Source organism: Diuraphis noxia, unplaced genomic scaffold (assembly GCF_037042655.1).
Source record: "Diuraphis noxia isolate RWA-SAM2 unplaced genomic scaffold, SU_Dnox_SAM2 contig0005, whole genome shotgun sequence".
Classification (NCBI taxonomy): domain Eukaryota; kingdom Metazoa; phylum Arthropoda; class Insecta; order Hemiptera; family Aphididae; genus Diuraphis; species Diuraphis noxia.
Genome location: NW_028301715.1, coordinates 16,922,423 through 16,950,114, shown reverse-complemented (window position 1 = coordinate 16,950,114; position 27,692 = coordinate 16,922,423). Strand labels below are relative to the sequence as shown.

At 27.6% G+C, this 27,692-nt stretch overlaps 1 protein-coding gene across 6 annotated transcripts in view; it reads left to right on the top strand.

The window, feature by feature from the left end:
* The window catches only part of LOC107162970 (uncharacterized), a 38,819-nt gene extending 11,891 nt beyond the window's left edge, over positions 1-26,928 (top strand). For 4 of the 6 annotated variants that reach the window (XM_089229009.1, XM_089229008.1, XM_089229012.1 and 1 more), the window contains 29 exons: positions 360-539; positions 619-809; positions 1,884-1,991; positions 2,052-2,199; positions 2,272-2,433; positions 2,508-2,698; positions 2,764-2,877; positions 2,994-3,138; positions 6,730-6,945; positions 7,016-7,212; positions 7,963-8,076; positions 9,581-9,719; positions 9,784-9,957; positions 10,021-10,214; positions 11,581-11,691; positions 11,768-11,879; positions 12,059-12,211; positions 13,262-13,449; positions 13,539-13,655; positions 14,448-14,583; positions 14,649-14,710; positions 14,794-14,963; positions 15,027-15,162; positions 24,016-24,093; positions 24,562-24,627; positions 24,722-24,817; positions 24,920-25,205; positions 25,313-25,498; positions 26,394-26,928. In XM_089229009.1, coding sequence (XP_089085135.1) covers positions 360-539; positions 619-809; positions 1,884-1,991; positions 2,052-2,199; positions 2,272-2,433; positions 2,508-2,698; positions 2,764-2,877; positions 2,994-3,138; positions 6,730-6,945; positions 7,016-7,212; positions 7,963-8,076; positions 9,581-9,719; positions 9,784-9,957; positions 10,021-10,214; positions 11,581-11,691; positions 11,768-11,879; positions 12,059-12,211; positions 13,262-13,449; positions 13,539-13,655; positions 14,448-14,583; positions 14,649-14,710; positions 14,794-14,963; positions 15,027-15,162; positions 24,016-24,093; positions 24,562-24,627; positions 24,722-24,817; positions 24,920-25,205; positions 25,313-25,498; positions 26,394-26,554 — 4,331 coding nt within the window. In that variant the 3' untranslated portion in view covers positions 26,555-26,928. The remainder of the gene's footprint in view (positions 1-359; positions 540-618; positions 810-1,883; positions 1,992-2,051; positions 2,200-2,271; positions 2,434-2,507; positions 2,699-2,763; positions 2,878-2,993; positions 3,139-6,729; positions 6,946-7,015; positions 7,213-7,962; positions 8,077-9,580; positions 9,720-9,783; positions 9,958-10,020; positions 10,215-11,580; positions 11,692-11,767; positions 11,880-12,058; positions 12,212-13,261; positions 13,450-13,538; positions 13,656-14,447; positions 14,584-14,648; positions 14,711-14,793; positions 14,964-15,026; positions 15,163-24,015; positions 24,094-24,561; positions 24,628-24,721; positions 24,818-24,919; positions 25,206-25,312; positions 25,499-26,393) is intronic. The other 2 variants (XM_089229010.1, XM_089229013.1) reach the window with 1 other exon arrangement.
* Positions 26,929-27,692: the final 764 nt, after the last annotated feature.

Genomic DNA, 27,692 nt, shown 5'->3' with positions numbered 1-27,692 from the left:
GTTAAAAATTAAGAGTTTATCAATGACAGTGATTTAAAAAGAAATTAATAGGTTGATCAAGGATTTCAATTCATCAAAACGGAGCTTGAGTTTTAACTAACTGGTCAGAATCAGCAGGAGTAGTTAGTAGATATTTGTATTGAAAGCTCTTGCTTACATTTTGTCTGAAGATCAACTCATAGTATAATAAATAAGAAATAGGCTCAATATGTTTTCATATGAAAAAAAATGTCAATTAAGTTATTTTAATACTTGAAAATTTTAAGTTTAATTATGGGCGCATAATGTTTTATGGGTTAACTGTAATTATACACATATTCATTAAAAAAAATGTTTAAATATAACCTCTAATATTTTAGATAATGTTTACATTGAAAAAAAAACATCTAATAGTGGAACTATACCTGGATTAAAAAAAGGAGATTCGGTTTATATTATAACATTTATTAATGTACAAAACTGCTTTGTTCGTAAAGTTGAAGATGATACTGATGAGCTTACTAATTTCTTAGAAGACGTAAATTTGTACTGTTTGGCCGGTAATTATTACTATTTTTTTTTTTATATTTAAAAATATTATATTTATCCAAAGTATAATGATTTTTAAAACTTTTTTAGAAAGCCCTATTGGAAAATTACCAAAGTTAAATGACTTAGTTGGAGCTAAATCAATTGATGGCTCTTTCTATAGAGGAAAAGTTACAAAAAAAGTAAATGATAATAGTTACGATGTACAATTTATTGATTTTGGGATAGAAGAAAATGTTAGTTTATCTGATATTGTTAATCTTTCTAGTGAATTAAAACAGGTATGTTGAATATAATCTAAAAAAAAAAAACAGTTAAATAAGTGTTTAAAGTTAACTTTTAAGAGTTTAAGAGCATGATATAGGAGAATATTATGGACTATATCTAATTTTTATTAAATAATATAACTCGATTTTGCACGAGAAAAAATAAATAAGTATAGAATACTTTATTAATATATATTTTTAATTTATTTTAAAAAGGGAATCCATCAACTTCTATTATTAAAAAAAAATGGCAGAGGTGCATTACCTATTTTGTTTTTAAAATTTTTTTCGAATTATTATGCTTTATTGTACTAGATATAGACCTAAAGTAATGAAGTATAGTAAAATATCCAATAAATTTTTTTATATTTACAATTTACGGTTGTTGGTTATTTTATTTTATCCGAATTTTCATTAATTCAGACAACCTATAGCTCCAATAATTCTGAATTAATAAGGTTCTACTGTACTTTAAAAATATTTTACCACACAATTTTAAAATATGTGTCTGATCTATAATATATAGGCATAATCACATAATACAATTAAATTTGTGTAAGTTATTTACCTTTTTTTTTTTCCAAAGCAATTTTCAACATGATAAATTTTGGAAATATTTTAAGTTCATACATTGTGCTTAAAAAAATTTATTTTTAAACTGGATTGTAACAATATTAAAGATAGCATTACTCAAGCTTTTTTGCTCTATTATTGGCATTTATAAAAAAGAAAATTAATACAATTTAAAATTTAAAATGCCCATATACAGCTTAAAAAAACATTTTGTTTAATGTCAAGTATCAATGGTCATTGGTTTCTGAATAACATTAAAATAAGAATATACAGTTGCATAAATTTGAGTTTCAATCATTTAAAAATTTAATATGACTTTCTGGTAAAAGTTGTTTTTTTGAGACAACATCCTCCAAAATTAAAAAAACGAAAATCTGAAATTACTTGAAATCAAAAAACTTATTCAAATTGTAAATTGTTCTAAAGCATATTTCAATTTATTCATTTTATAGAGAAGAATGATTACATCAGAAAAGTGATATAATAATTTATTTGTGATAAATTCATTATTTTTAGGTGATTCCTGCCATTGTTTTGGTTAAACTGAAAAATGTTTCATCTAGTGTATTAAATGAAGCAGCTCGTCAATATATCACTTCAATATCTGACAACATCTTGATAATAGTAAGTTTTTTTTTAGTCTTACTATTGTACCAGACATTTCTTAAATTTATTTAAAAATAGGACACGATAGAAGACAACACAAATGAAGTAATATTTAAAACTGAAGATAATGAAAATGTCAATGATCGCTTAAAGGAATTGATGTTTGAAAATATCAAGGAAATAAATATTAATGATTTGATTGAAATTGATGAAGAGTTCAAATCAGGTTTAAATTAAATCATTAAAGGATTTGGGACTTTAGGGCTATTATTATATTAACTTAATACCTTAATTTTAGATCAATCATTAGTAGAATGTAATGTTACTACCTTGAAACCAGGCAGTGTAGTTTATTTGACGGCTTTTGTCAATATGGATGAAATGTATATTAGAAAAATAGAAGATTACAATGATGAATTTCAAAATTTATTAGACAAAGTTAATGAATTTTGTTTATCTGGTAAATTTACATATTAAATTAAATGAGTTTTTAATTAACTATGAATTAACTTTGTTATTAAATATTAATTTTAGCTAAACCAATTAATAGGCCTTTGATAATTGGTCAAATTGTTGGAGCTCAGTCTACATTAGATGGTAGTTTTTATCGGGGAAAAGTTTTAAAAAAAATTGACGACATTACTTATTCAATACAGTTTATTGATTTTGGTGATAAAGATAATGTATCTTCTTCAAAAATATTTGAAATCCCCACAGATTTTATGGTAATATAAACATTAACCATTTAAGTTGATTATAAGCTAACATTATTCAATGTATTGTTTGTTAGGTTCCTTCAACTATTATGGAAATTAGCCTCAAAGGTATTAAGTCTCATTTATTAAGTATTGAAGCATCAAACTATATTACAAACTTATTATCAACGTATGAGCCATTGTCAATAGTAAGTTGTTTATGAAAATTCTGTAACTAAACATATAAATATAATAATTATGTATTATGTAATATAGAAGGTAGTTTATATTAGAAACATTTTTAATATTTATTTATTTTTTCTAGGATTTTGATGATAAATTTCCTATCAAAGATGTTACGTTAGTAGTAATTAAAAATAATGAAAATGTTGCTGAAAATTTAAATAAACTTCTAAAGGATGAAAATCATACTATACCTAATAAAGTTCTTGAAGATGAACATTTTAAAGGTATGATTATAACAATTTTTGTTTATTAATGCATTCTAAAACAATAAATATTAAAAATGAATGTATATACTAAAATCTAAGATTGATAAGTATGTAAACAAAATAAGAAATAAGTTCTCAAACTCTTTTCTAAGTTTCGATTCTAATTCTTAAATTCCAAATTTTAAACAAATCAACATAACCAAACTTGATATACTTAACTTAAGTATGAAAATTGACAACAATCAATTTTTCTTTTCTTATTTTTTAACTGTACACACTTTTTCTGGCATTTTTACTCTCTAAGGGTTTTTTCCGCCATTATTAAACTTCGTCACCTATCTTGGGCTGGCTTTTCAGTCCTCAACTCCAAGGATTTTTAAGTCTTTTTCTACCCCTTCAATCTATCTTTTCCTAGGTTTGCCTCCAAGTCTTTTACCTTGTGGTTTCCATTTCAATGCTACTCTAACTACTTTGTTCTCTCATCTTCTCACTATGTGACCTAACCATTTTATTCTTTGGCCCTTAATGATGCTTGTTACTGGTCCTAGTTCCAACATATCGTACATCTCTCTATTGTATCTCCTCTGCCAATTCCCCGTTGTTTCATAAATGACTGGTCCCCTATTTTGTGTTCAAAAGTCCTCGGGTTTCTCTCTGTTCGTTCGGTCATCGTCCAAGCTTTGCAACCATACATGAGTTTTGGTGTAATAATAGCCATGTAAAGTCTTGCTTTCGTTTTCCTAGATAACATTTTGAATGTAAAGAATTTTGTCAGTGCATAAGACTTTTTGAGCTTGATTTATCCGATTACTTTTTTTCTTTGTACTTAACGTTGCTCCCAGATATTTAAAATCATTGACTTTTTCATAGGCTAAATTTCCTTTCTCACGGGGTCTTCCCCACTCTTAATTAGTTCTATTATCTTTGTTTTTTCAGTGTTTATTTCAAGACCTATTTTCTACGCTAATTGTACACACTATATAGTTTTGTTACTATTATGTTTTTAAATTAGTTATGGTAAAATGCTTATGGTTTGATTAAGTTTGAAAGGTTGAATAAGATTCAATTTTAAGTAGTTTAAGAAACAAATACAATTTGAGTTCCTGAAAATTTAAATTAGTCCAATCTCTAATTAAAATTATCATAAATTTTTCATGTCACTTAATAATATGTAGGTACCTAACTAAACTTTAATTCTGTATACAAGTGGTTTGAAATAGCATTATACCACTAAAAATGGAAATCAACTTAACTTGACATTTTATTTTATAATTACAGTAGCATTAAAGCACATTTTATGAACTAAACATTTAACATAGCATATTTGTAATCAGTAGTCCTAATTTGTATAGCGGCTTCAAATTATTAATTTTTTAGTTTATATAGTTTAATGGGTGTGTTAAGATGTGGATGATTTGAAGATATAATTTGTAGAATTTAATATATTTTGAGGTTTAGATATTATTTTTAGCCTATTATTCATGCTATAATCATAGTTACACTAAATGTTCCAAGCAGTTTCAAATATACGAGCTGAACCTGCTAGGAATCTTTTTCTTAACCCAACACTAAACTCTTATTGGCATTGGTAAAGCATGTGATCTACCAATAAAACAGTAAGTAACTAGTTAAATAAAAATTATGCATAAATATGTAATATTAATATATTATGTAATAAAAATGTAATTCAATTAAAAAAATTATTATATTTAATGCTTTAAAGTTTTTGTGTCTAGTGAAAAAATGATACAATTTGTATTAGTCAACATTTTTATCAAACTAACTTTTTATATCTTCCAAATAATGTGTAAATAAATTATTCCGATTCTTGACAGTTAAATGATTATAGCCAATATCATTTAGACTAAAGTATGATTTCCATTCATCTGATACTATAGTAGTCCTCAGCAAAACTTCGCTTTGTATGATCGGTAATTAATGTATTGTATGTATAGTAATTGATAAACACATAAATTCACAAACAATAGACTTAGTGACCTGTAAGCTATGCAATAAGGTAAATTTATTTCTCTAATCAGTTTTTCCAGTTAACTTTATCATACATTATACTGTATATTTTTATCAGAAAAGACATATTATACTTTATATGTTACATATTAAAAGTAGATCACGTCTGATCCAATAGATCACATGCTTTACCAATGATCTCTTACCATATCATTGGTTCTCCTCTAAAGTGTCTTCATCATTAAAGATCTTAGTATACATTTTAGTCGTCCCTCCTTTGATTTCAACCACCACATTCATGTCACTGTCTACAAAGCACTAAAAGTCTTTGGTTTCATAAAGTGTAATACTTAAATGTTTAGCTCTGTCCATTGTTTTCGTCTCTATACTTGTCTCTTGTGCTCCCTATTTTAGGATATAGTATGATCGTTTGGTACCCCTAGAAAAAGTCCAGAATAGGTTACTATCATAAATCTCTTTCTTACTCAAAATCAACCACTCTCCTCATGACTATTCATCTGTGCTTTTAAGCTAAAAATCCCTACGATTTCTTCTCGATGTATTGTTGCTGATCTCTGTTTTATCCAAGGTCTACTTGATGGATTAATAGAAGCCCCAGATATCCTATCCTCTATTAATTTCCGCGTTCATATTTACCCTTCAAGACATCACACACCCTTTCATATTCCAACTCACTCCCACCTCCTATAATGCCATATAGTTTGTTCAAATATGTTTGCTCTCTTTATTTATCTATATGTATATTTTTAATACTGAATTTTGTTTGTAATTATTCTAGTTTTAATTTTAATTGTAATCTAATTGTTCTGTTATCGTTCACCTAATATATGTACTTCACATAATATATTTTATTAATTGCAGTTTGGCATGAATTAAATAAAATATTTTTAAAGTTACTATTGAACATTTTGATAATTTTTTTGTGATTTCATAAGGTATTTTGGATAAATACATATGACATATATTTTTAGATACAAATATATATCATAGTAAAACTAAAAATAATAAAAACCAATAAATATCATGTTGGTGCATTATTGAAAGCATATTTTCAAGTTAACATGTATACTAAGCACATTCTACTAGTTTTTAATGATCTAACTGAATAATTTTTTTTTGGTTTTTAATTTTAATAAGCATAATATTCTCAATGTTTAAGAACCTATAAATTTGGTTTCTATACTATGTTCAAGTTAAAAAATGTAGTTGGCTGCTAACTTGTTTGCAATACTTAATGGCAGGCATACAGCAGATAGTTAATTTGATAGGGATGACAAATGGGTGTTGGCTAACTTCAGTGTGATGAAAATTGATGTTTCTGACTATGTTTCTTAATTTAAACTTAGTAGTTATAAATTATAATCAATAATTGTTAATCATTTATTTAATACAATATGTCTTTCTATAAATGTTAAACAGGTATTTACAAAATCAAAATATGTATAACACATTTATATATATTTATTTTTTATTTTGTATGTGATATATTGAGTGAATTATAAAATACTATAACTAAATAAATATTATGAGCATTTAAAATTTATTTTTTTTATTGTTTCATGTTTCAATTTTGCCATGTTTTTTTTGTACATGGTATTTAAAATATAATATATTTGTTAGAAGTAGAACTTACGGAATTACGAGACACACCTAAAGCATCTGAAGCTATTGTTAGAGATCCTATGTTAAGTGATGAAACTAATAAATTGAAAAATGGAGACATTGTTTTTATTACGGCATATATTGATTTGCATAATATTTTTGTCCGTAAACTTGAAGATAATAATGTTGAATTTGAAAATCTTATTAAAAGCGTCAATAATTATTGTACTTTGGGTCAGTATTTTATCCTATGAAATATTTTTGTTTACTATTTTGCTTAATATTATATCATATTTAACTATAGGAAATGGTTACGAGAATAAATCTCCAGAATTAAATGAAATCGTAGGCGCTAAAAGTTCAGCTGACGGATGTTTTTATCGAGCAAAGATTATTGAAAAAACTGATGAAAAAACTTATGAAACAATTTTTATTGATTTTGGTTTTGAAGAAAGTGTGAATGTTTCCAATATTGTTCCACTACCTATACAACTACAACAGGTAACATTAAGTTACAATTAAGTGGCAGATATTATTTACAATATTAACCTCAAGAAAATTGTTAAAATCATATGGTTTTGTTTTTAATATTAATTTGATATTCTGCTTTGGTTTTTAAATAAAATTGTTGATAAATCAAGTGATTTTTGTTATTGAAGAACATAACCTATTTGGAAAAAAAATAACTCAAATTTTACAAATTATCTTTATTTTTAAATAGGTGTTTTTTTTTAAGTTTTGGAATAACAATTTTTTTTTTTAATTTTAAAAATTTAAAGCAGCATATTCTTTAGTACACGCTTAAGATGTATAAAAATTGAACATAGGAAGCGTTATATGTTTTTAAAATATAGATAAGCAAAGTAGCATTGCTCATGGATTCTCTTCAAAATGTTGTTCTGCTCGTATGTTATATTGGACTATTCCACATAACTTTTCAGTTTAAAAATTTGAAATATAAAATTCCTATTGTCCTATATAGTATAAATTTATAAAAAATATAAAAATAATATTTGTTTTTTTAAATTGTGTTAAATTGATTTCAATACAAAAATATTTTTTGAAATAAGATTCGTTTAAAAAAATAAATAACTTATTTAGTAAATTTCATTATAAGACCATGTTTTTGTCAAAATTGTCATTTTTCTTAGTTCTAATATTAATATCTAAGAATCTTGTATATTGAAAGATCAGTAATTTTTTAATACATTGTATTTTTTAAATTAATATTATTGTATTAAATTGTTATAGGTGACTCCAACTATCACTTTAGTTGGGCTCAAAGATGCAAGTTTTGAAGATCTTAATCCAGAAGGCCATAATTATCTAGAAAATCTGATGTTACTCAATGAATTGATGAAAATAGTAAGTATAAAAACTTACTTTGTATTCTATTATTTAAACATCCAGATGAGTTTTTAGATAGGTTAACAAAAACATAATTTGATATTTTAGATTCTGACCGGTTTGATGTAACTTTAAAACAAATCACATAGATACATGCAATTTTCACAGAATGTTTATAGAAGTATATTTTATCCACCATGCAATTTTCAAAAATCTTCTACTTAGTTGAACTATTTATAGGCATATGCAATTTTCGATCATTATTAGTTTTTTTTTAAATTAATATCGATAAAAATTTATTTATTGGGTAGAAAAGCTTGAAAATTTAATACAAGGCTCCTATCATATTGTTACAATAGGAGTTTAAAAATAAAATAAATTTGTAGTCACAATTTTTTTTTATAAGCATTCAAAGTTTGAATTTTGACAAAATACGTAAAAATCACAAATATTCGCAAATTATTCTAAGCTAGAAATTCATAAAAAATTTTCTTTTTAAATCTAAGATTTAAATATTTAATACAAGATTCCTTACAAGTTTGTCGATCTTTATCACAAAAAAAATGTCCACTAGAAAGTCAAATTCAGCTTTTATGAGCGTTCGAAATTTAAATATTTACAATATTGGATTTTCACAAGATTTCTCATTTGGCGATTTTCTTATTTTGGTGTAACTCTAAAACAAATGACCGCAGATACTTGAAATTTTCACTGAATATTTATGAAATAATTTTTTATATTTCATAAGATTTTCAAAATATTTTGATTGGTTTTGAGCTGTTAATGACATTTTAATTTTTCAACTTTTTTAGTTTTTTTTTTCTATAAATATTGATTATTTATTGGGTAGAAATGCTTGAAAATTTAATACAAGGCTCCTAACGTATTTTTACAATAGCATTTAAAAAATAAAAGAAATATATACTCACAATTTTTTTTTATAAGCATTCAAAGTTAGAATTTCGACAACATTATATTATGTAAAAATCACAAAAATTAGTAAATTATTTTATGCTAGAAATTCATTAAAAGTTTTCCTTTTATATTTAAGGTTTGAAAATTTAATACAAGGCTCCTAACATATTTTTACAATAGCATTTGAAAAATAAAAGCAATACATAGTCACAATTTTTTTTTACATGCATTAAAATTTTAATTTTTACAACATACGTAAAAATCACAAAAATTTGCAAATTATATTAAACTAGAAATTCATAAATAATTTTCTTTTTAAATCTAAGATTTGAAAATTTTTAATAACCTATAATAATATATCCTAGACATATTAACCGTCTTCACTCAGAATCGTTTTTTCGTATACAATGATTTAATATTATAATATCATTGGATTCAAATTTAATTCCATCCATAACAGTAACCTACTGTATAGTAGAGCGACATCTACGACTTACCCGCTTTTTTTTTCTTTTTTTAAAATAGACTTGATATTATCATATTAAATAAATGTATTAATGTATTTACTGTTTTGTCATATCATTCAATTATTTATTGTTTGTTATAGGAGTTTGAAGATTTAACTAAAGTAAAGTTAATTGTCATTAGCCAAAAGCAAAGCGTCATAGATTATTTAAATGAATTGCATGCGGATTGCACCACGGTGGACAATACTGTTATCAATAATTCCTTACAACATATGTCTGGTAAATCTATTATAAATAAGATATAATTACAATCTTAATAATTTTTTGTTTAATTTGAATTTAGGGATGAAGTATATATCTAACGACATCACTATCCCTCTAATACCACCATTGACAAACAAATGCATAATTACTATTCACGCGTTTATCAGTTTAAAGGATATTTATGTCAGTGTACCTTTCAATAAAGACGAAGTTGAAAAGTTTTTAAAAGACTTTTCTGTCTTTTGTTTGACTTGTAAGTTTTAAAAATAAAAAAATCATGTGTAATATGCATAAACAGCATTTATTGTTTGTACAGCACAACCTATTACTAGAAATCCAGTTGTAGGAGAAGTTTTTGGTATCAGATCGTCTATTGATAACTCATTTAACAGGGGCGCTGTTGAAGAAAAATTAAATGAAAATCAATACAAAGTAGTTTTATTTGATTTAGGCACTAAAGATATTGTTTCTGTAAATAGTTTTGTGGAAATTCCAGAATACTTAAAACAGGTAAATCTTTTTTTTTTTCAGTAATGTTATTGTTATTCTTTGTTTTGTCACTTTTAATGTTTAAGCTTACCAATTTAATGACCACAAACAAAAAGTATTAGGTAATAGGTATTAGTTTATTTTTTTTAAGATAGATAAAGTAGATTAATATCTATTATTGTACCATACAGAATATTATCACTAATCAGCCAGGTTATTAAAAAAATAACGTAACAGATACCTTAAGTCCTGACTACTGAGAATCGTAGACAAACGTAAGATATATAAAAGTATATTAGTACTCAAATGTTGAATTAAATTCTTATATTTTCCAAAATGCATGCTGTTGAATGATAATTTTAGAAATGCTCTGTATAGTATTATATTGTATACTATAATATGACAAAAACCTCCAGTCTATCGAGTTTTTTGTGACGAAAGAGTTTATATTATTACATATATTTGATACTTGTATATGAGAAAGCACTTGCCACTTACACAATTTATCGCCGACCAAGTCACCAACAGTTTTCTTGTCATTAGATTAACAGAATTTTTTTTTTCAAAATAGAACTATTAAGTATTGAAAATAATATAAATGGATTTTTGAAAATGTGTGTTTGTGTGTGTGTGTGTATCTTTTTTGGGACACCATCATTATATCGTCTAGAGGTATGGTCTTGAATGGCCAAAACTAAGAAATAAGAAGAAGAATCATTATATCGTCAGTGGTGTGTAGTTTTATGTAACTTAAAATAAACTTAATTTCGACCACAATGTTTTCAGAGATCTGACATACTGCGACGAAAATGTACTCGAATTTAAATTAAAGAATAAAAAATATTTTTATGAAATAAACAGTGCCTAAGAGTAGCTATTTTTTCTTCACTTTTTGAGTTTTCTTTATTATATTGTACATCAGCTTGTTTTAAATTTAAAATTTGTCCTTGATCCTCTGATCCTCTTGACGTACAATGTATTCAAAGACAACAATTATGAACAATAAACTTATAAGCTTATTTTCATATAAATCATTAATGGTGTATAATAAATAAAAATACAGAATGTACCTACTGTAGATTATTTTATGTTAACGAATAGAAAAAAATATGTTTAACAGTTTTGTTAGGGGGGAGGGGGAGTTGTCCATGTGCCCATGAAGTCTGCAGGAAGTAAAAACATTCATTGTAATTTTAATGTTTCTAAATTATTTATTTATACGGCATAACGTTAGACTTGTGTTAATTTTCATTTTATTTTTTTAGAGACGTAAAAATCTACAATTTTGTTTCCATTATCCTTCTAATAATTATATGACTTAACTTAATATTGTCATTGCTTACTATATAATTTGTCATCATTATTAATAAGCCTCGTTTTATTTTAGGTTCCACGTACTATTTATTCAATACGTCTTAAAGATATTGATTCTGGAATTCTAAACGCCCAAGCAATGTCTTATGTCAATATGCTCTGCGAAAACTTGCCATTAATTATTGTATGTATTTTTGTATATAATGAATATGATGGTTTATTTTTATTATATATTGTTTGTTATGTATTATATATTTTAGGAATTTGACGAGAAAAGTCCAAATGGATTAAACGCTGTGACTTTAACTACTAGTAAAACTCAACAGAATGTTAACAAGCACTTAATAAAGCTTTTGACTCAAAAAGAAAGAGGTTAAACCACATACATATCCATTAAAACCATTAACCATCAAACATAAATAATTAACACATACAATTTCATAACCGTTAAAGAAATATGTAAAATAAAGCAACCACTGATTTATGTTTTGAATCAATTATAATATGCATTTTAATGTTTTGTTATGTATTATGAAATATTTATTATTTAGATTCACCAGAAACTGTACAGATGTTGAGTAAAGGAGACATTGTTTATATTTCAATGTTTGTGGATCTACACGCTATTTACATTAGACGTATTAACAATGGCACGGATAAATTCAAATCATTCTTGGAGAATTTTTCATCTTCCTGCGCGTTAGGTAAATAAAAAGTTCCTACCTAGCTTCTACACGAGTTTGTGTAATAATTTGTTTTACTTTGTTCCTTAAGAGGGTACTTCACTTAGAATATAATATGATTATTTTTGCATATAATTGGTGTAACATGCTAAACAATTAAACAAATATGTTCACAAGAAATTTAGTACCAAAACATTAAAAAGTATTCTGTAACTATAATATATTACTGTAAAATTGAATGAGAATGTTCTTGACATGATCTCTTGAAATATCAAATTTTTACCTTCCATAAAAAGTTAAAGGTATTCAAAATGTATTAAAAAATTAATTCTTAAACATTTGCATCAAAATTACTAGTAAAAATTGATATTCTCTAAAACGAGACTGATAACATCAGTTTTAGTAATCTGTTATTTATTATGATTCAACCATATTCTTATTAAAAGGATGTGATACCCGCATGTGTTATGTCCGTCTAACAAGTGCGTAATATAGCAAAAACTGTTTCGCGCGGGAAAAAACCGAGAAGTCTACAGTTATAACTAAGAAACCAAATTTTCACCATGAAAAAATGAGAATTTTAACTTTGTCAGCGTTTTTATTTTTTTGATAAGACCTATATATCTAAAGTTATAAACTTTGAAAAACTTAAAAATATCAGATTCTTAAAAGTATTATAACTTTTTTCTCATTAAAGATATAAAACAAATTAAAATGCACACAAGAAATATTATCTTCTATATTGTGTTAACTTTTGGTGTTTCTACTAATTTTTATGAACTATTATTTTGTGTTAACTTTATTTAAATATCATTAAGTATATATGTAACTATTGTAACTGTATTCGTAAATGGTGGACAGTTAATTGTTAACTTTTACAATATATTAATTTTAGGTATTTATTATTAACCAAGATGTGAAAATCAAATGTTTGTTAGGTATATCAATTGCTTAAACAAATATTTCTTTTTTATTTAATATCATCAAATTAAATCTTCTCTTTTATATGTACTTAGCTTTTAGTTTTGCGTTTGCTTCATTATCGTAATTTATAACTATCATAATTTATAGAAAGCCCCATTAAGAACGATCCTAAAGTTGGTGAAATCATTGCTGCTAGAGAACAAGGAGGAACTAAATTCTACAGGGCCGAAGTTATTTCTAAAGTAGACAATGACAATTTTTATGTTTGTTTTATTGATCTTGGATCCTGGGATACCGTACACAAAAGTAATATAGTACAGCCGTCCGAATTACAGGTAAAACCAGACATTACTTCCATGCAAAATGTATACAAAAATAAAAATTTGATGTATTTATCGTTTTATCTAAACATGTGATTTCGTAGCTACAAAGTTGTCCACCTACATTTATGGTTGGTTTACGTGGACTAGATGCAGAACCAGCTAATGCTAAAATATTACACTACATGGAAAATGTTATTCAAACAGATACATTTATAATTGTAAGTTTATTACTTAACTTATTATCTATTTGGTTGTATAAATTTAAGTATATTTTAGATTCTGAGCGAAGCGATTATGAATGTATTGATTAATGGATTTTACAATTTCGATTAGCACGACTGACGACAAAATATTATTATCTTTATCAATTTGGATATTGGTTTCGATTAGCTAGGGAAACGATCAAATATTATTTAAAATTTTATAGTTAAACCCTTAGACCATATATTATGGATGGAGCCATGGCCTATCTCGCCTGTGTAAATAATTTGAAGCACATATTAGCGACGAGTCTCTCCTTGAGATTCGTTATCTGCGCATGCGCGAGTATACTCGTAGATGATCTATGACATCATTAAACAATCATTTTTAGTTTTTACTTATGAGTTCCCTGGGAGAATTAAAAACATTAGAATAAATATGCTACGAGTATACTCGCGCATGCGCAGATAATGAATCTCAAGGAGAGACTTGTCGCTTATATGTGCTTCAAATATCAGGCCATGGCTCCATCCATAGTATATGATCTAAGGTTAAACCAGTATACTCAATAAATGGCAACGTTGCACGATTTTCACCTGATCTGAATCAGGCGCATATGTGCTATGGTTTGGGGTGCAAATGGGCTACGATATATGAGTTCGGGCGCAAATGGGTTGCGCCGATGATATATCATATCATTGGATTCAAATGTAATACCATCCATTACAGTAACCCATTTGTAACCTACCGTATAGCAGAGCAACATCCACTTACTTACCCGTTTTTTAATTAGAATTTTTTGTTTTTAGGACTCTATCACTGAAGAAAACAAAGTTGTATTGATATCAGCCAGTACACAATGCAATTTAAATAAGGATATAAAGAAACTTTTATGCAATGGAAATGTTGGACAAAATATTCAAAACGGTGTATACACCAATTGTGGTAGAATTATCTAAGATTTCAGTATAATTTATATTTATTAATATATGCTGTGTTTTTATTTTTAGACGAAGATTCTGAAAAATGCGTGATAAAGTACTACAAACCACCGTTGGATGTTGTCACTCAGGTTTGTTATTACCGCTTTTTATACCTCTTATACATTACAGTTATTCATATTATTATTTAACTTAATTTGATGATAATCACTAGGTTTGGGTCGCCGAAAAAATATCTTCTTCGAAGTATTCAGTACACACATGTGATAGTCGGCTTGAATTCTTAAAATTGGAGAATAAAATCTTCGAAGACAGTAAAACATTCGAATGTGTTAAATCTGTCAGTGTTAATATGCCATGTATCGTGTACTTCAGTCCTAGTTGGTAAAATAAACAAAATTTGGAAATATGTTAAACATTTTTTTCTACAAAAATTCGGTTTTCCAGGTATCGTGGAGAAGTGTTAGAGGTAATCGATAAAGTCACCGCAAAAGTTGGTCTTGTGGACGTTGGAAATTTCAGTGTCGTTCGCAGCGTCAAAGAAATTTTCCGCATGCCGTCAAAATACAAAGGAAAATCGTTGGTAAGTAAATTCATGCTAGATGTGTTTATTATTTTTATAATATCTGAAATGTTTTTATTCATACTAATATAATTTAAACACATATAACATAAATAATTGGACAGATCAAATTAAATTCCAATTCGGAAAATTATCCCTGCCCGTCGCGCGTCGTGTAAAAGTATAATATCAATAAAATGCTTTCATTTTCTTACCCTGTATTAGTATCAGTTGTTTTATTTAATATAAAATTGACTTAAATTACTAGGACTCAAAAAACTGATTGTTAGCAATTCAAAGTTAAGTGCCTATACCTACTGGTGTGATCGCAACAACCGGGGTACTGCAGGGTTATCTGTACCGAAACACCCATTCCGCCGTGATGCTATCATGAGCTAATGCAATTTAAAACATTATTATGTGTGTCTACAGACTTATTTTTTTTATAGTTGGTCAATATAATAAAAATATAATTGCAGCTTATGTTATAAAATCAATATTTTTATTTTATTATCATTAAAATATAAAATGTTGCTCTTAGGGAGAAAAATAATTACTAATGTTTAAGTCAACTTGTTTACTAGTATAAGAGTATTAAATTTGATTATAGCGTTTTCAATATCTATTTTAAAGGGCATTGTTTTAAAACAATGTAAAGTATATTAGGTACTTTATAGACATTTTTTAAAAAGATTTAAAATTCTTTAAATTGGTATTTTCTTATAGAGTACCTAGACACCACATCGTATGTAAGCTTGAAAACATGTTTACAATTAAATCAAAGCGTTAAACTGGTTTAAATAATTTTTTTTTCTCATTTCGTTTTACAAAGAAAACATTAGTATAATTTCATTTATATTATACGTGCCGTGTAGAACAAAAGGTCGTATACCTACATAATAATAGACTCTTGTTGACGAAATGCTGTATATTATTTATTATAAAATCGATCCATTTCGTTTTTATATGCTAATACGTTGCACACACACGAGCACGTATATACAATATGCATATATATAAAATAAAATAATGGTGGTACTTGCAGGTATGTGCCCCACTGGGATCTGACGTTTCAATGTTGGTAATATAGTATAAATTAGTTTTAAATTTAAATTTTGTAGTGTACCTTGCAGGTCACTGCGTACTTCCTTGTACATACGATTATTTAACGACATAGCACTTTTCAGGACAGGATTTGGAATCGACAAAATTTGTCAATTTAATACAAATTTGTAATTAATTTGAACACAGAATAATTAAATTATTGTGCCTGAGGCTAATTACGTTTACTGATTATTGGGAATGGATCTACGCAAATGACGATGGAGTTGTGATAAAGTTCACGATTTACATAAATCTTACAAATAGTATATTGGACAGGGTCTTGATATGACTTTCTATAGGATTAGTTACCCGAATTTGTATTCTGCTCAATATATTCAAGACATGTTTTATGGTGGCCAGATAATATACATATTACATATTATATAATACAACATAAAAAAATGCATCCCCGTCCACCTGTGTACAGCATAACTAGTCGAAATAGTGCTTCAATTTCAAACTTTGGTATTATAAGAATACATAGGCACAATTTTTTTTTATTAGCATTTGAAGTTCGAATATTGACAAAAATTCTTTAAAACCATGAATATTTTTTTTTGTGTCTGTCATCAGGTTTTGGGGCAGTAAAAGTGCTTCGATTTTTGACTTCGGTACCTTATTCGATCAGAAAGTGAATCTAGTTGATACTTTGAGGGTCAAAAGTAAAATTCTTATTGTTTTTCTAAATAATCGGGATAAACAAACTGAAAATTAAGGGAAATTTTACGCATAATCAGTTTTCGACAAGATCGATTTTGATTTTTGATGTAACTTTAAAACAAATGACCATTAATACATGAAATTTTCACCGAATGTTTATATAAGTTTATTCTATCCACCATAAAATTCTCAAAAATTTTTGACTTAAGTTGAACTATTCATAAGTATATGCAATTTTCGATAATTATTATTTTTTTAAAATTAATATCGATGAAAATGTATTTTTTGGGTAGAAAATCTTGAAACTTTAATACAAGGCTTTTAACATGTTGTTACAATAGCAGTTGAAATATAAAAGAAATTCATAGTCACAATTTTTTTTTATAAGCATTCAAATTTTGAATTTTGACAAAATATGTAAAAATCACAAAAATTCGCAAATTGTTTTAAGCTAGAAATTCATAAAAAAAATTCTTTTTAAATCTAAGATTTGAAAATTTAATACAAGATTCCTTACAAATTTGTCAATTTTTATCACAAAAAAAATGTCCACCGGAAATTCAAATTAAATTTTTATTAGTCGTTGAATTTCAAATATTGACAAAAATTCGTCAAATCCATGAATATTTGCAAATTATTTTGTCGTTAAAAATTCATAATATTGTTTGTATTTATATCTAAGGTTATAAAATTCAACACTAAGTTTTCCGTAAGTTTTGCTTCAAATAGCTATAGAGAAAATTTGAAGCGTCATTATAGGAAAAAATGTTTTGAGCGTTTGAGTTTTAAATTTTTATGAAATTGCGTTAGAAAAAGCGGGTAAGTCGTGGATGTCACTCTAGCTGCTGTACAGTAGGTTACTGTAATGGATGGGATTACATTTGAATGCAATGATAGGTATCATTGTATACGAAAAACGATCCTGAACGGAGATGATTTGTCAGTCTAGGATAATAATATATTATTATTTAAATATTCTATTTTGAAACAAATATTTTATTTTTCAATTAAGACGCATTTTGCATAAGACATGGTTAATCAATTTTTCCAAAAACATTGCATGTAGTTATCATATTTCATAATACCTTATATTATCATAGATATACACATACCTGGGTTGAGGATAAATCGTTATCATTACGCGATTTCATACAAATTTAAAACTCAGACGCTCAAAACATTTTTTCCTATAATGACGCTTCAAATTTTCTCTATAGCTGTTTGAAGCAAAACTTACGGAAAAAATCTCGTAATGATAACGATTTATCCTTAACCCAGGTATATGTATATCTATGATAATAATATAAGGTATTATGAATTATGATAACTACATGCAATGTTTTTGGAAAAATTGATTAACCATGTCTTATTGTCTTATGCAAAATGCGTCTTAATTGAAAAATAAAATATTTGTTTCAAAATAGAATATTTAAATAATAATATATCCTAGACTGACAAATCATCTCCGTTCAGGATCGTTTTTCGTATACAATGATACCTATCATTGCATTCAAATCTAAACTACCTTAGTCAGAGGTCCACCCCACCACCTAATGTACAGCAGAGCGATACCCACTTTCCCGCTTTTTCTCAATTATGATGTACCTATGCCCAACAATTATCAAGCTCGGAACGTAGATACTAACTATATACCTCTCTCATTTAATCTTTTATTTACTACAATAAAAACTTGCATAGTTGTATGTATGAAATGAAACATGTAAATCGTAGGCTATTACTAAAGCTTTCAAAATGTAAATTAAGTCCATGAGAAATCTTAGTCCGCATTCCTTAATTTTTTTTTAATTCAATCTGAAATATAAATCACAAAAATCAATCGTATACATATGTTTACTTATCTAATTAAATCTATTATCTATTAAAAAATCAATAATTTTTTTAAGTATAGAATGGTCCACACTCCGTTTAATATGCCAAATATTGTAAAATGTTATATTCATATAGCAATTCGAACTATTACAAAATCGTTATTAAACATTTACACGTATCATAAACTAGATTAAATTAATAATATTAAACTTCTGATTTGAGCTCTACTAATAATAATGACAAAACTTTGCAGGAGGGATATATTAAAAGTCGCCGTCAGAGCCGGGTTTAAGTATATCATCATCTAAATATGTAACCTATTTATTGGGATGATGGACTGCAGTTTGAACATACTATTATTAATGTCGTTTTGTGATTCGTGCGATACTAAATACGTGTGAAACGATGGTCGATAAATTATATCTCGTTTAAAAAATACACCTCCGAATTTTCAGGAAAATGCGGACCATGGCGGTAGTACCCACCGCGGATGATTTAGTACTAACTCGTTCTGACTGTGTGCGGAATAAATCTCCCGTCCCGGATTTCGTGCCCTACAACGCGTGTGTTTTATATATATTATACATATTATATATATATTTTTTTTTACCGCAAACTTTTCCATTTTTATAACCTAGGTATACTGTTTGTTCTGTGCATTGTGTGCGCCCAATCGATTCAACGGCGTCAATGCATACGTCTTAGCTATTAAATCAAACGACATATTATATTCTATTACCTACCTACCAAACATAATGCGTTTTTGGACCACAAAAAAATAAAAAAGTAGTAATTGAACGTAAACTCAATATTTTCCTAGCGTGAGGTGTAGTCACATATTGGTGCAATGTAAAAACTAAAATTGTACATCCAATGCCTAGTGTTATCTTCTAATGTATCTATATAATACGATGTCATTACGTACCTAACTCAAAGGTAAATTGATTGGATTTTCGCAAAATAATTTAATTTCCATTATCGTAACGTACGTTATTCGTATAATAGTATGATTAGGTATGATTAATTTTTTTAAATTTTTAAATTATTTTTTTAAATTTATTTATTTGTTATGCATCAACTGCACAGGTTATTATTACTATAGTTATTAGCTTTTTACAAAAATTTTACATTTTATTATACAAACCGATATTATTTAGATATATGATTATATTATGATACCTAGTTGGAAAATGGACCGATTGCTTCGTACAGCCTGTCAGGGATGTCGAAGTATTTCCTAGCTTCATTGAAGTTTAAATAGTGGACGTTTGATAGAGTAGTTTTCATTGCATGTTGGGTATAGAGGTGGATCTGTCTTTGCCATAAGATGTCCATGTGTAAATTTCGTGTGGCCAATTCTGAGTCTATTAAGAATTACCTCATTTTTTCTGTTTAGATCAGTGTACTTCGGCCAGAGATCAACAGAGTGCTTAATTTCACTTAATTTATTTTCCCTGTTTGTGTGCCATTTAGTATTCCATAAATTAATGCAATTTCTGTTTATATATTTTTTTATATCAATATTATGTTTATTGTATAATGTTTTAATGTATGATATGAGGTGCTAAAATATAATGTGGAGTAAATTATGTTGTAAATTATGTATTCCAACAATTGAATGCGAATAATAATTATTGTAATGTGTTTCCATGTTGCAGTGTTGCACTATTAAAAATTAATTTAGAATTTTCATATTTTAGTATTTACGATCAATGAGCGTAGGTGTATAATATAACTTAATATAGAACATTCTGGTATATACAATATTTACATTTGATACTAACTATTTATATAGACATGGACGGAAGATTATATATAGTCTGGGAATACCTAATTTGTTTTTTCATTCATTATTAATTAAGTTTCCCGTCTCAGTTTTTATAATTTACATATTTGTTAAAATTTATATTTTCTTATTTTTATTCAACGATCATATTTTTAATATTTTATAAAGCATATTTTTTCCAATTTTGATGTTAATTATCTTTACTCTGAATAAACTAAAAATAAAAATTCGTTTTTTAAGAATTAAATTATTCTAGATTTGTATTAGTAGGATGGCATACCTACATGTGTTGTATCTGTCTTACAAACACATTAGAAAATTGTACGTTATGAATAATTGATTTAACTTTTGTTATATTTAATTTTAGAGTCAATAATCTAATTTAAAAGTAAGATTATTATCTAGCCGATGACGTAGGTTGATATAATTTATATTTCAATTTTAAAATGCTCATAAGTACACAACTCACTTTCAAATTGAAATATAAAAAAAAAACCCTTAATTATTACAGTATAGATTACGTTTAAGTGCTCAAATCTACTCACCTATATTTACACATAATATTACAGACACGTATCTGGGACCTCATCTTGGGGGGGGGGGGAATTCATTTTTTTAGGAATACTTAGTCCAAATCCTCCATAATACATTTAAGCTGGTGTGCTTTTACATTAAAAATAATTTGCTGTGCTTAGTAATGCATTTAATTAAACAACTATTATTAAAATATGTAATAAATTATCGGTTAATGATTTATAATAATATATATTATTATATATATATTTGTCGCCGTTCTGTGCGACAAATCATTTATATAATGAACCCATTTTGCGTATGATGATAATAGCTAATGGATCCAATTACATCTAAACAACTTCTTGTGTCTAATTATTTTGTATTATATTATTATCTGTTAAATATTATGTATGTAATAGTGTATTATTATTATTAATTATTAATGTCATTTAACGATATAACTGTCAAGAGCTGGTCCCGTTTACTATTATAAGGAATAAATAAATATGTCATAATGAATTTATTACATCTGTCATTTTCTAAAATAAGAGATCGTATGTCTCTTTTTCATTTTAGCGAACCGTTGAATAATATGTCCCATTTTTGATCGCAACCAAGTTTTCAATCTACAGAATATGCAAGCATGTAGCAAAAATTCAAATACAAGCAGCTTAGCGTGCACAAGCTAATGCAATTATAATAGAAAACAAACAAAATTAAAAACTACTTTCTTAATGTTGAAAATGATCTTTCAGCTGAAGCAACGCTAATGGGCAAACATGCAATTATTAAAAGTAACCTCTTAATATTGGGATATATAATTTCACAGCAATAATTCTTAAATCGTAAATTAGTAATATTATTATACAAATTTATTTAAAAAAATAGTAGATCATACAATTTTTTTATCATCTAATAATTTATAAGATTCCTACATTCTAAGAATTAAGATGGACTGTATAAGGTCAATATGGAGAGGGCGATTGCCCCCATTGCCCTCCCTCAAATACGTGCCTATTGTTATTACCGCCTTTTATACCTCTTATACATTACAGTTATTCATATTATTATTGTTATTTAACTTATTTTGATGATAATCACTAAGTTTGGGTCGCCGAAAAAATATCTTCTTCGAGATATTCAATACTATTAAATAGTGCATTTTATAAGCCGATTTTATTCATTAATTATTAAATATTGTTTACGAGAATCTTAACTTACTACTCGATAATGTGAATGGTTACTTCATTAAAATATTTATTGCGCTAACCAAGGTTATGTGTAATGTAAATCTTATACTTTAAATGGCTTAAATAACCGATAAATGTTTGGTACATAAATTATACAAAGGTCTGTTAAAGGACCATCCAACTCATACAATTTTCTTTGGCTTAAAGTATAGTGCATACTATAACAAAAAAAATGATACCACTTAAATTTGCTTGTGACTATTCGTTCGCTAGTTATCGTGATTCTTGACATTACGCGTGACGTCACGGATTCATTCGCCGCGGCGGCGGCCATATATAATACACGGCAGTATTTATCCATTTTTGGTTTAATGTAAAATAAATGCTTGAACTTATTTTTTTCGAATGAACTAATCAAATGTATTTAAGATTATCTCATAATCTTTCTATTCGTATAATTATATCATATTTTGGTTTAATATTAATAAAATAATGGCCTACATATATAATATTATATAGCCCCATACTCCCATATGTCGCCGCCGCAGTCCGCAATTAAATTTTAAGTAAGAATAGTCAGATAACAATATTATGCAAGCCCTCACCCACTTCTAATATTAGCTCAAGTTAAGTTAAAACTAAAATAGCCAGTTTAGGCTTCGAAAATCTGTAAGTACACGATGTCACGATCGTCAAAACAATATTACACACGTTTACTGTAATGAATGTATGGTAAATTCGTAAAATAATTGATTTAAGTGTCATTTTTTTCTAATAGATTAAACCAAAATGTGAAATAATGATACGAATAGAAAGATTATGAGATACTCTTAAATACATTTGATTAGTTCATTCGAAAAAAAATAAATTCATTAGTAGTTATTTTACATTAAACCAAAAATGGATAAATATTGCCGAGTATTATATATGGCCGCCGCCGCGGCGAATGAATCCGTGACGTCACGCGCAATGTCAAGAACCACCGTAACTAGCGAACGAATAGTCGCAAATGAATTTTAGTAGTATCATTATCTTAGTTAGACTCTATTCTATTTATTGTGGTAATAAAATAATAATTGATTTTTTGAGTTGGATGGTCCTTTAATGGTCTTAACATTGTGTTCGTAATATAGTTATTAGTGATATTTCATATTTCGTGATTTTATTTTTATTGATAAAACTATATTATTAGCAAAAACCATTTCACACATCCTTCTCACTCCCGTGGTGGCCAACACTATACGTTTTCTTGTTACCACATTGGTTTGTCCAGATTTTTAAATATTTTTTATTGATCTAACAAATCTTTGGACGTAAATAACTAGTGTATTCAATACGTACACCAGTCGTTATTTCTTTTGGCAATAATTTATGCCATTATTGATTTCAATAATTTATGCCATTATTGATTTAACCAGCTAGTATGTATTTAATTAAATCCACTTTATTCAAATGAATAAAAAAATCGTATTTTGGTTACAATATGGCTTTTGAAAATGCATACGGACGGATGATCTTAAACAGATTTTCCAAAATGAATTCCCAATTTTAACGCTTATGTGGTTAATCTAGTAAAATAACTTGTTTCATTATTTTACTCCAGTTTCTAGTTATTTATGTTATTACACATAAAACACTAACCGAGGTCGGCGAACCATCGATTATACAGTTGCGTGTTACTCTGTATTTTGTATATTATTGTCTAATAAAGTAGCTATATATATTTATTTCAATTTGAAATAAAACTCCAATGCACTAAAAAACATAATTTATTGGCAATTGTTTCAGTTGGTGAATATCGAAATACAACCAGAACCGCAAGAAAAATTATCAGTCACAACGTTCAGAATCGTTGCTAAAAAACACGTAAGATTTTTCTTTATTGATCAAAATTCAATCATGTTAACTTTATTTTAGATAAAAAAAATCATACATTTAACTGTTTTGTATTTGTTAAACTATCTCGACCACAGCGGCGTTCAGTTTCTAAACAATCTGAATTTGTATATAAATATATCTACAGTTTCTGGATATATAGTATTGTTAACGAGATTTATAATAATTTATAGATTCCTGGATGTAAATTATTAAGTTTGTTTTTAACAAATAGTGGATATTTTTTTGTAACTCATTACAATAATTATAATACTCATAATAAATTTGTCGTATCGGTTAGAATCGCGCGTAATTATACAAATTCATATTCGTGATCTTACAATGGCGTTGCTATAAATTTAGCGTAGTTAATTTTCCAAACGATTATGACGGAAAAATTATGTTTTTTGTTGTTCTTGTCTAATCAGATCGTAATGTAATAATATTGTATTTTTGCAGTTGGACAACGTCACAGTTGTGGAAGTATTGCATGGATCTACAGTAGATCAATCTTACGACGATCTGGTTCGTAATATACATGTCGTACACATCATTAATAAAAATATTGTGTTTTCGATTGTTAACATACGTTAATTCGTTACTTAATCTGTCATTTCAGGACAATGTTGGGCTACCGTCGTTTTCTTCGACCCCCATACCAGAAGACTCTGGACGGTTTCAATTCAACAACAGCCGTAACGAACAAAATCTACTGGTAAGCCGCCACTCCACTACACCGGTGTCTCGATACATATTTTTCAAACCGAATTGCTTACTAATAGAATTGTGGTGTGACTTGCACACTTAACGTTTTCAGAGTACGACCCTGTGTCAAGAACAGCAAACGTCTGGTGCCGATGAGCACAACAGCAAACGGTTTTCCAACATGTTGACGATCAAAGACGTACCGTACGCGAAATGGCTAAAGGGCGCTGTTAAAACATTGACGTTCTTGTGCGTGAACGGTGACTGTTTGATGATGAGAGACCATCTGATCGACGATACACTGGCGGATTTGGAAGCAAAAATCCAAGAACACTGCGTAACCACTACCAATCCGCTGTACACGCCAGCCGAAAACGAACTATGTCTGGCCAAGTACAGTGAGTAGTAGGGGATCGATCGCGACGCCCGACATTGATAACCTGCACTTACATTCCACTGTTATCATATTAACGTTTTGAAAATATTATCTTTTGTCTTGTTTTAGTTGACCAATTGTGGTATAGAGCTATATGTGTGAAAGTCCCCAACGATTTGGATGAAGACGACAACGGCTATATGGTTTATTTCTTGGATTGGGGAATGGAGTATTTGACAAACGTCGAAGACCTAAATAAAATGCCCAAGGACTTTATCTATCTACCAGCGACAGCCCATAAGTGTTACGTAAAAGGTGCGTTGTATATAAAAATATCATAGGGGTTCAGCCCCTCTTCCCTATAGACTTAAAACTATGATAGTTGTAATGCTGATATAAATATTTTGTATGAACATTTTTAAATATCGTATGCACCTAGGTAAATTTGTATTTTAAAAATTTTAATGTTCATAACATAAACTAGATCGTAATTTACTTACGAGAATATTGATATTTAAAAAAATTGTAACATATCAGCTATTTGACTTGTTTGTGACCAAATTTGTACCATAGACATTTTTCTCAAAATAAGATTTACAAAATATAAATTTATTAAAAAATAAAAAATGTAGCGGAAGTATCTACGTATTATATTTATAACAATTTTTTTTTAAATTTTGATTAGAACAAAAGTTATCTCATTTGTCAGATCTCCGTGGGACACTCTGTATTTTAACTTTGCCGATTATTTCTAAAAGTGATTTTGTAAAATATATTTTCTACATATGTGTACATCACTATTACTTGTAAAGTTGTGCTATAAATTTAATTGGTCATTTTTGGTTCCTTGATACAAGGTGCTATTAAGTTCTGAAAGTTGTGAAAAGTAAAAATTATGTAACTATAAGCTATCAGGTACTTATGTCATATAACTTCTCTGTAAATTAAAAAATGTATGATCATTAATTGCAAAATATAACGCAATTATGATCGGTATTGTTTTTCTAATAGTCAGCTTAATATTTAATTGAATTTAAATAATTATGAAAATGTCTACCCTTCAAATATACGAATTTTTAATTTCTGACTTGTATCCGTTCATCGGGAGTTAATACAAAATATGCGTAGTGTACAAGGTCTAAAAATAATATTGATACGCTATTTAACGGCAATAATAAAACCGCACCTTGTGTTTTCATGTGAATTTCAGATGCCCCAGTGTTGGAATGGAGTGCTGGTACAATGCAAGCGGTATCCTCCGAGCTCAGTCTGAAACAGTTGCAAAGCACGATCGACGAAAAACTGTCCAACGACAGCTACGTAATATCCTGTGCCGCCATCAAAGACTTGTTCGACGCGTATCCGCAGTGAGCGTTTAGTACACGTCCGAGCTGCACTAGGATTAAAAAGCCATCTACTTAACAGTGAAATATGTAGATAACTAATTATTTTATATTGTTCAAAAGTAGTACTTAAAGTGTTTTATTAATTATTTTTCGTTTTTTCAACACAAACAGTTGCAGGGTTCTAGTTTTTATTATTTATTATTTTTATTTTCTATTGTATATTTTTCCGTCGAGTGAGTGAAATAATATTATTTTCACCGTGTTAATTATTAAATTGGTTTTTCATGCCTTCAAACAAAGAAATATTATTTATTAATTATACCGACATACATCATAAAATATTTTCTACATTAAAAAACGAAGAAGTTAAAAATACATTAAACATTTTAATTTGTTTTATTTATCGATTGGTTATTTTGTTTTTTAACTCCTTTGGCGTGGCGTTGACGGATGCACTCGCGATGATGATGACGGATAGGACATCGATCATGAAAATAAACTTTCTCGCTATCACATTATTATTGGACGTCCTAAAGTCGTAAGTCAAATTTTTTCGCTCTTATAGTGATAAAAATTAAACTTACATATTTCTATAGTAAATAGTTATTGCTTTACATAGGTGAATTTTTAGGAGTGGCCTTGCGATTACTCTCCTTATTCAAATCTCATTGCTAATAACGTCAAGACTTAGTCTTCTTTGTACTTAATATGTCATTCATTTTTTCGCCCCTCCTAAATCAAGATCTGCCCCTCTCACTTTATTTATTATGCACTTGCAATTAATTACGATAAACTAAAACGATTCACACCCATCGTTTTAATGTTATAGAAATGTTAGAAATAGTTAAAATGAGTGCGATGCACCGTCATAGAAATGACTTTTTTTGTAACTTTTATTTATTTACTTAATCACGCTCTACTGCAAGCTTTAGTAAAAATTAAGCATAAATCATATAAATTATTAAACCTGTTAAAAATAAAAACGTCTTATTGCTTAAACGTTAACTCTTGCAGCGTTTACACCAAACGATAACAATGGCTATGACATTTTAATAATTGCAAATTATAAGTAATTTATAGACGATCAATATTTGAATACACGATAAACAAGTTTTTATTAAATTATAGATATTAAAAACGTAACTAAACAATTGCGTTTGTAA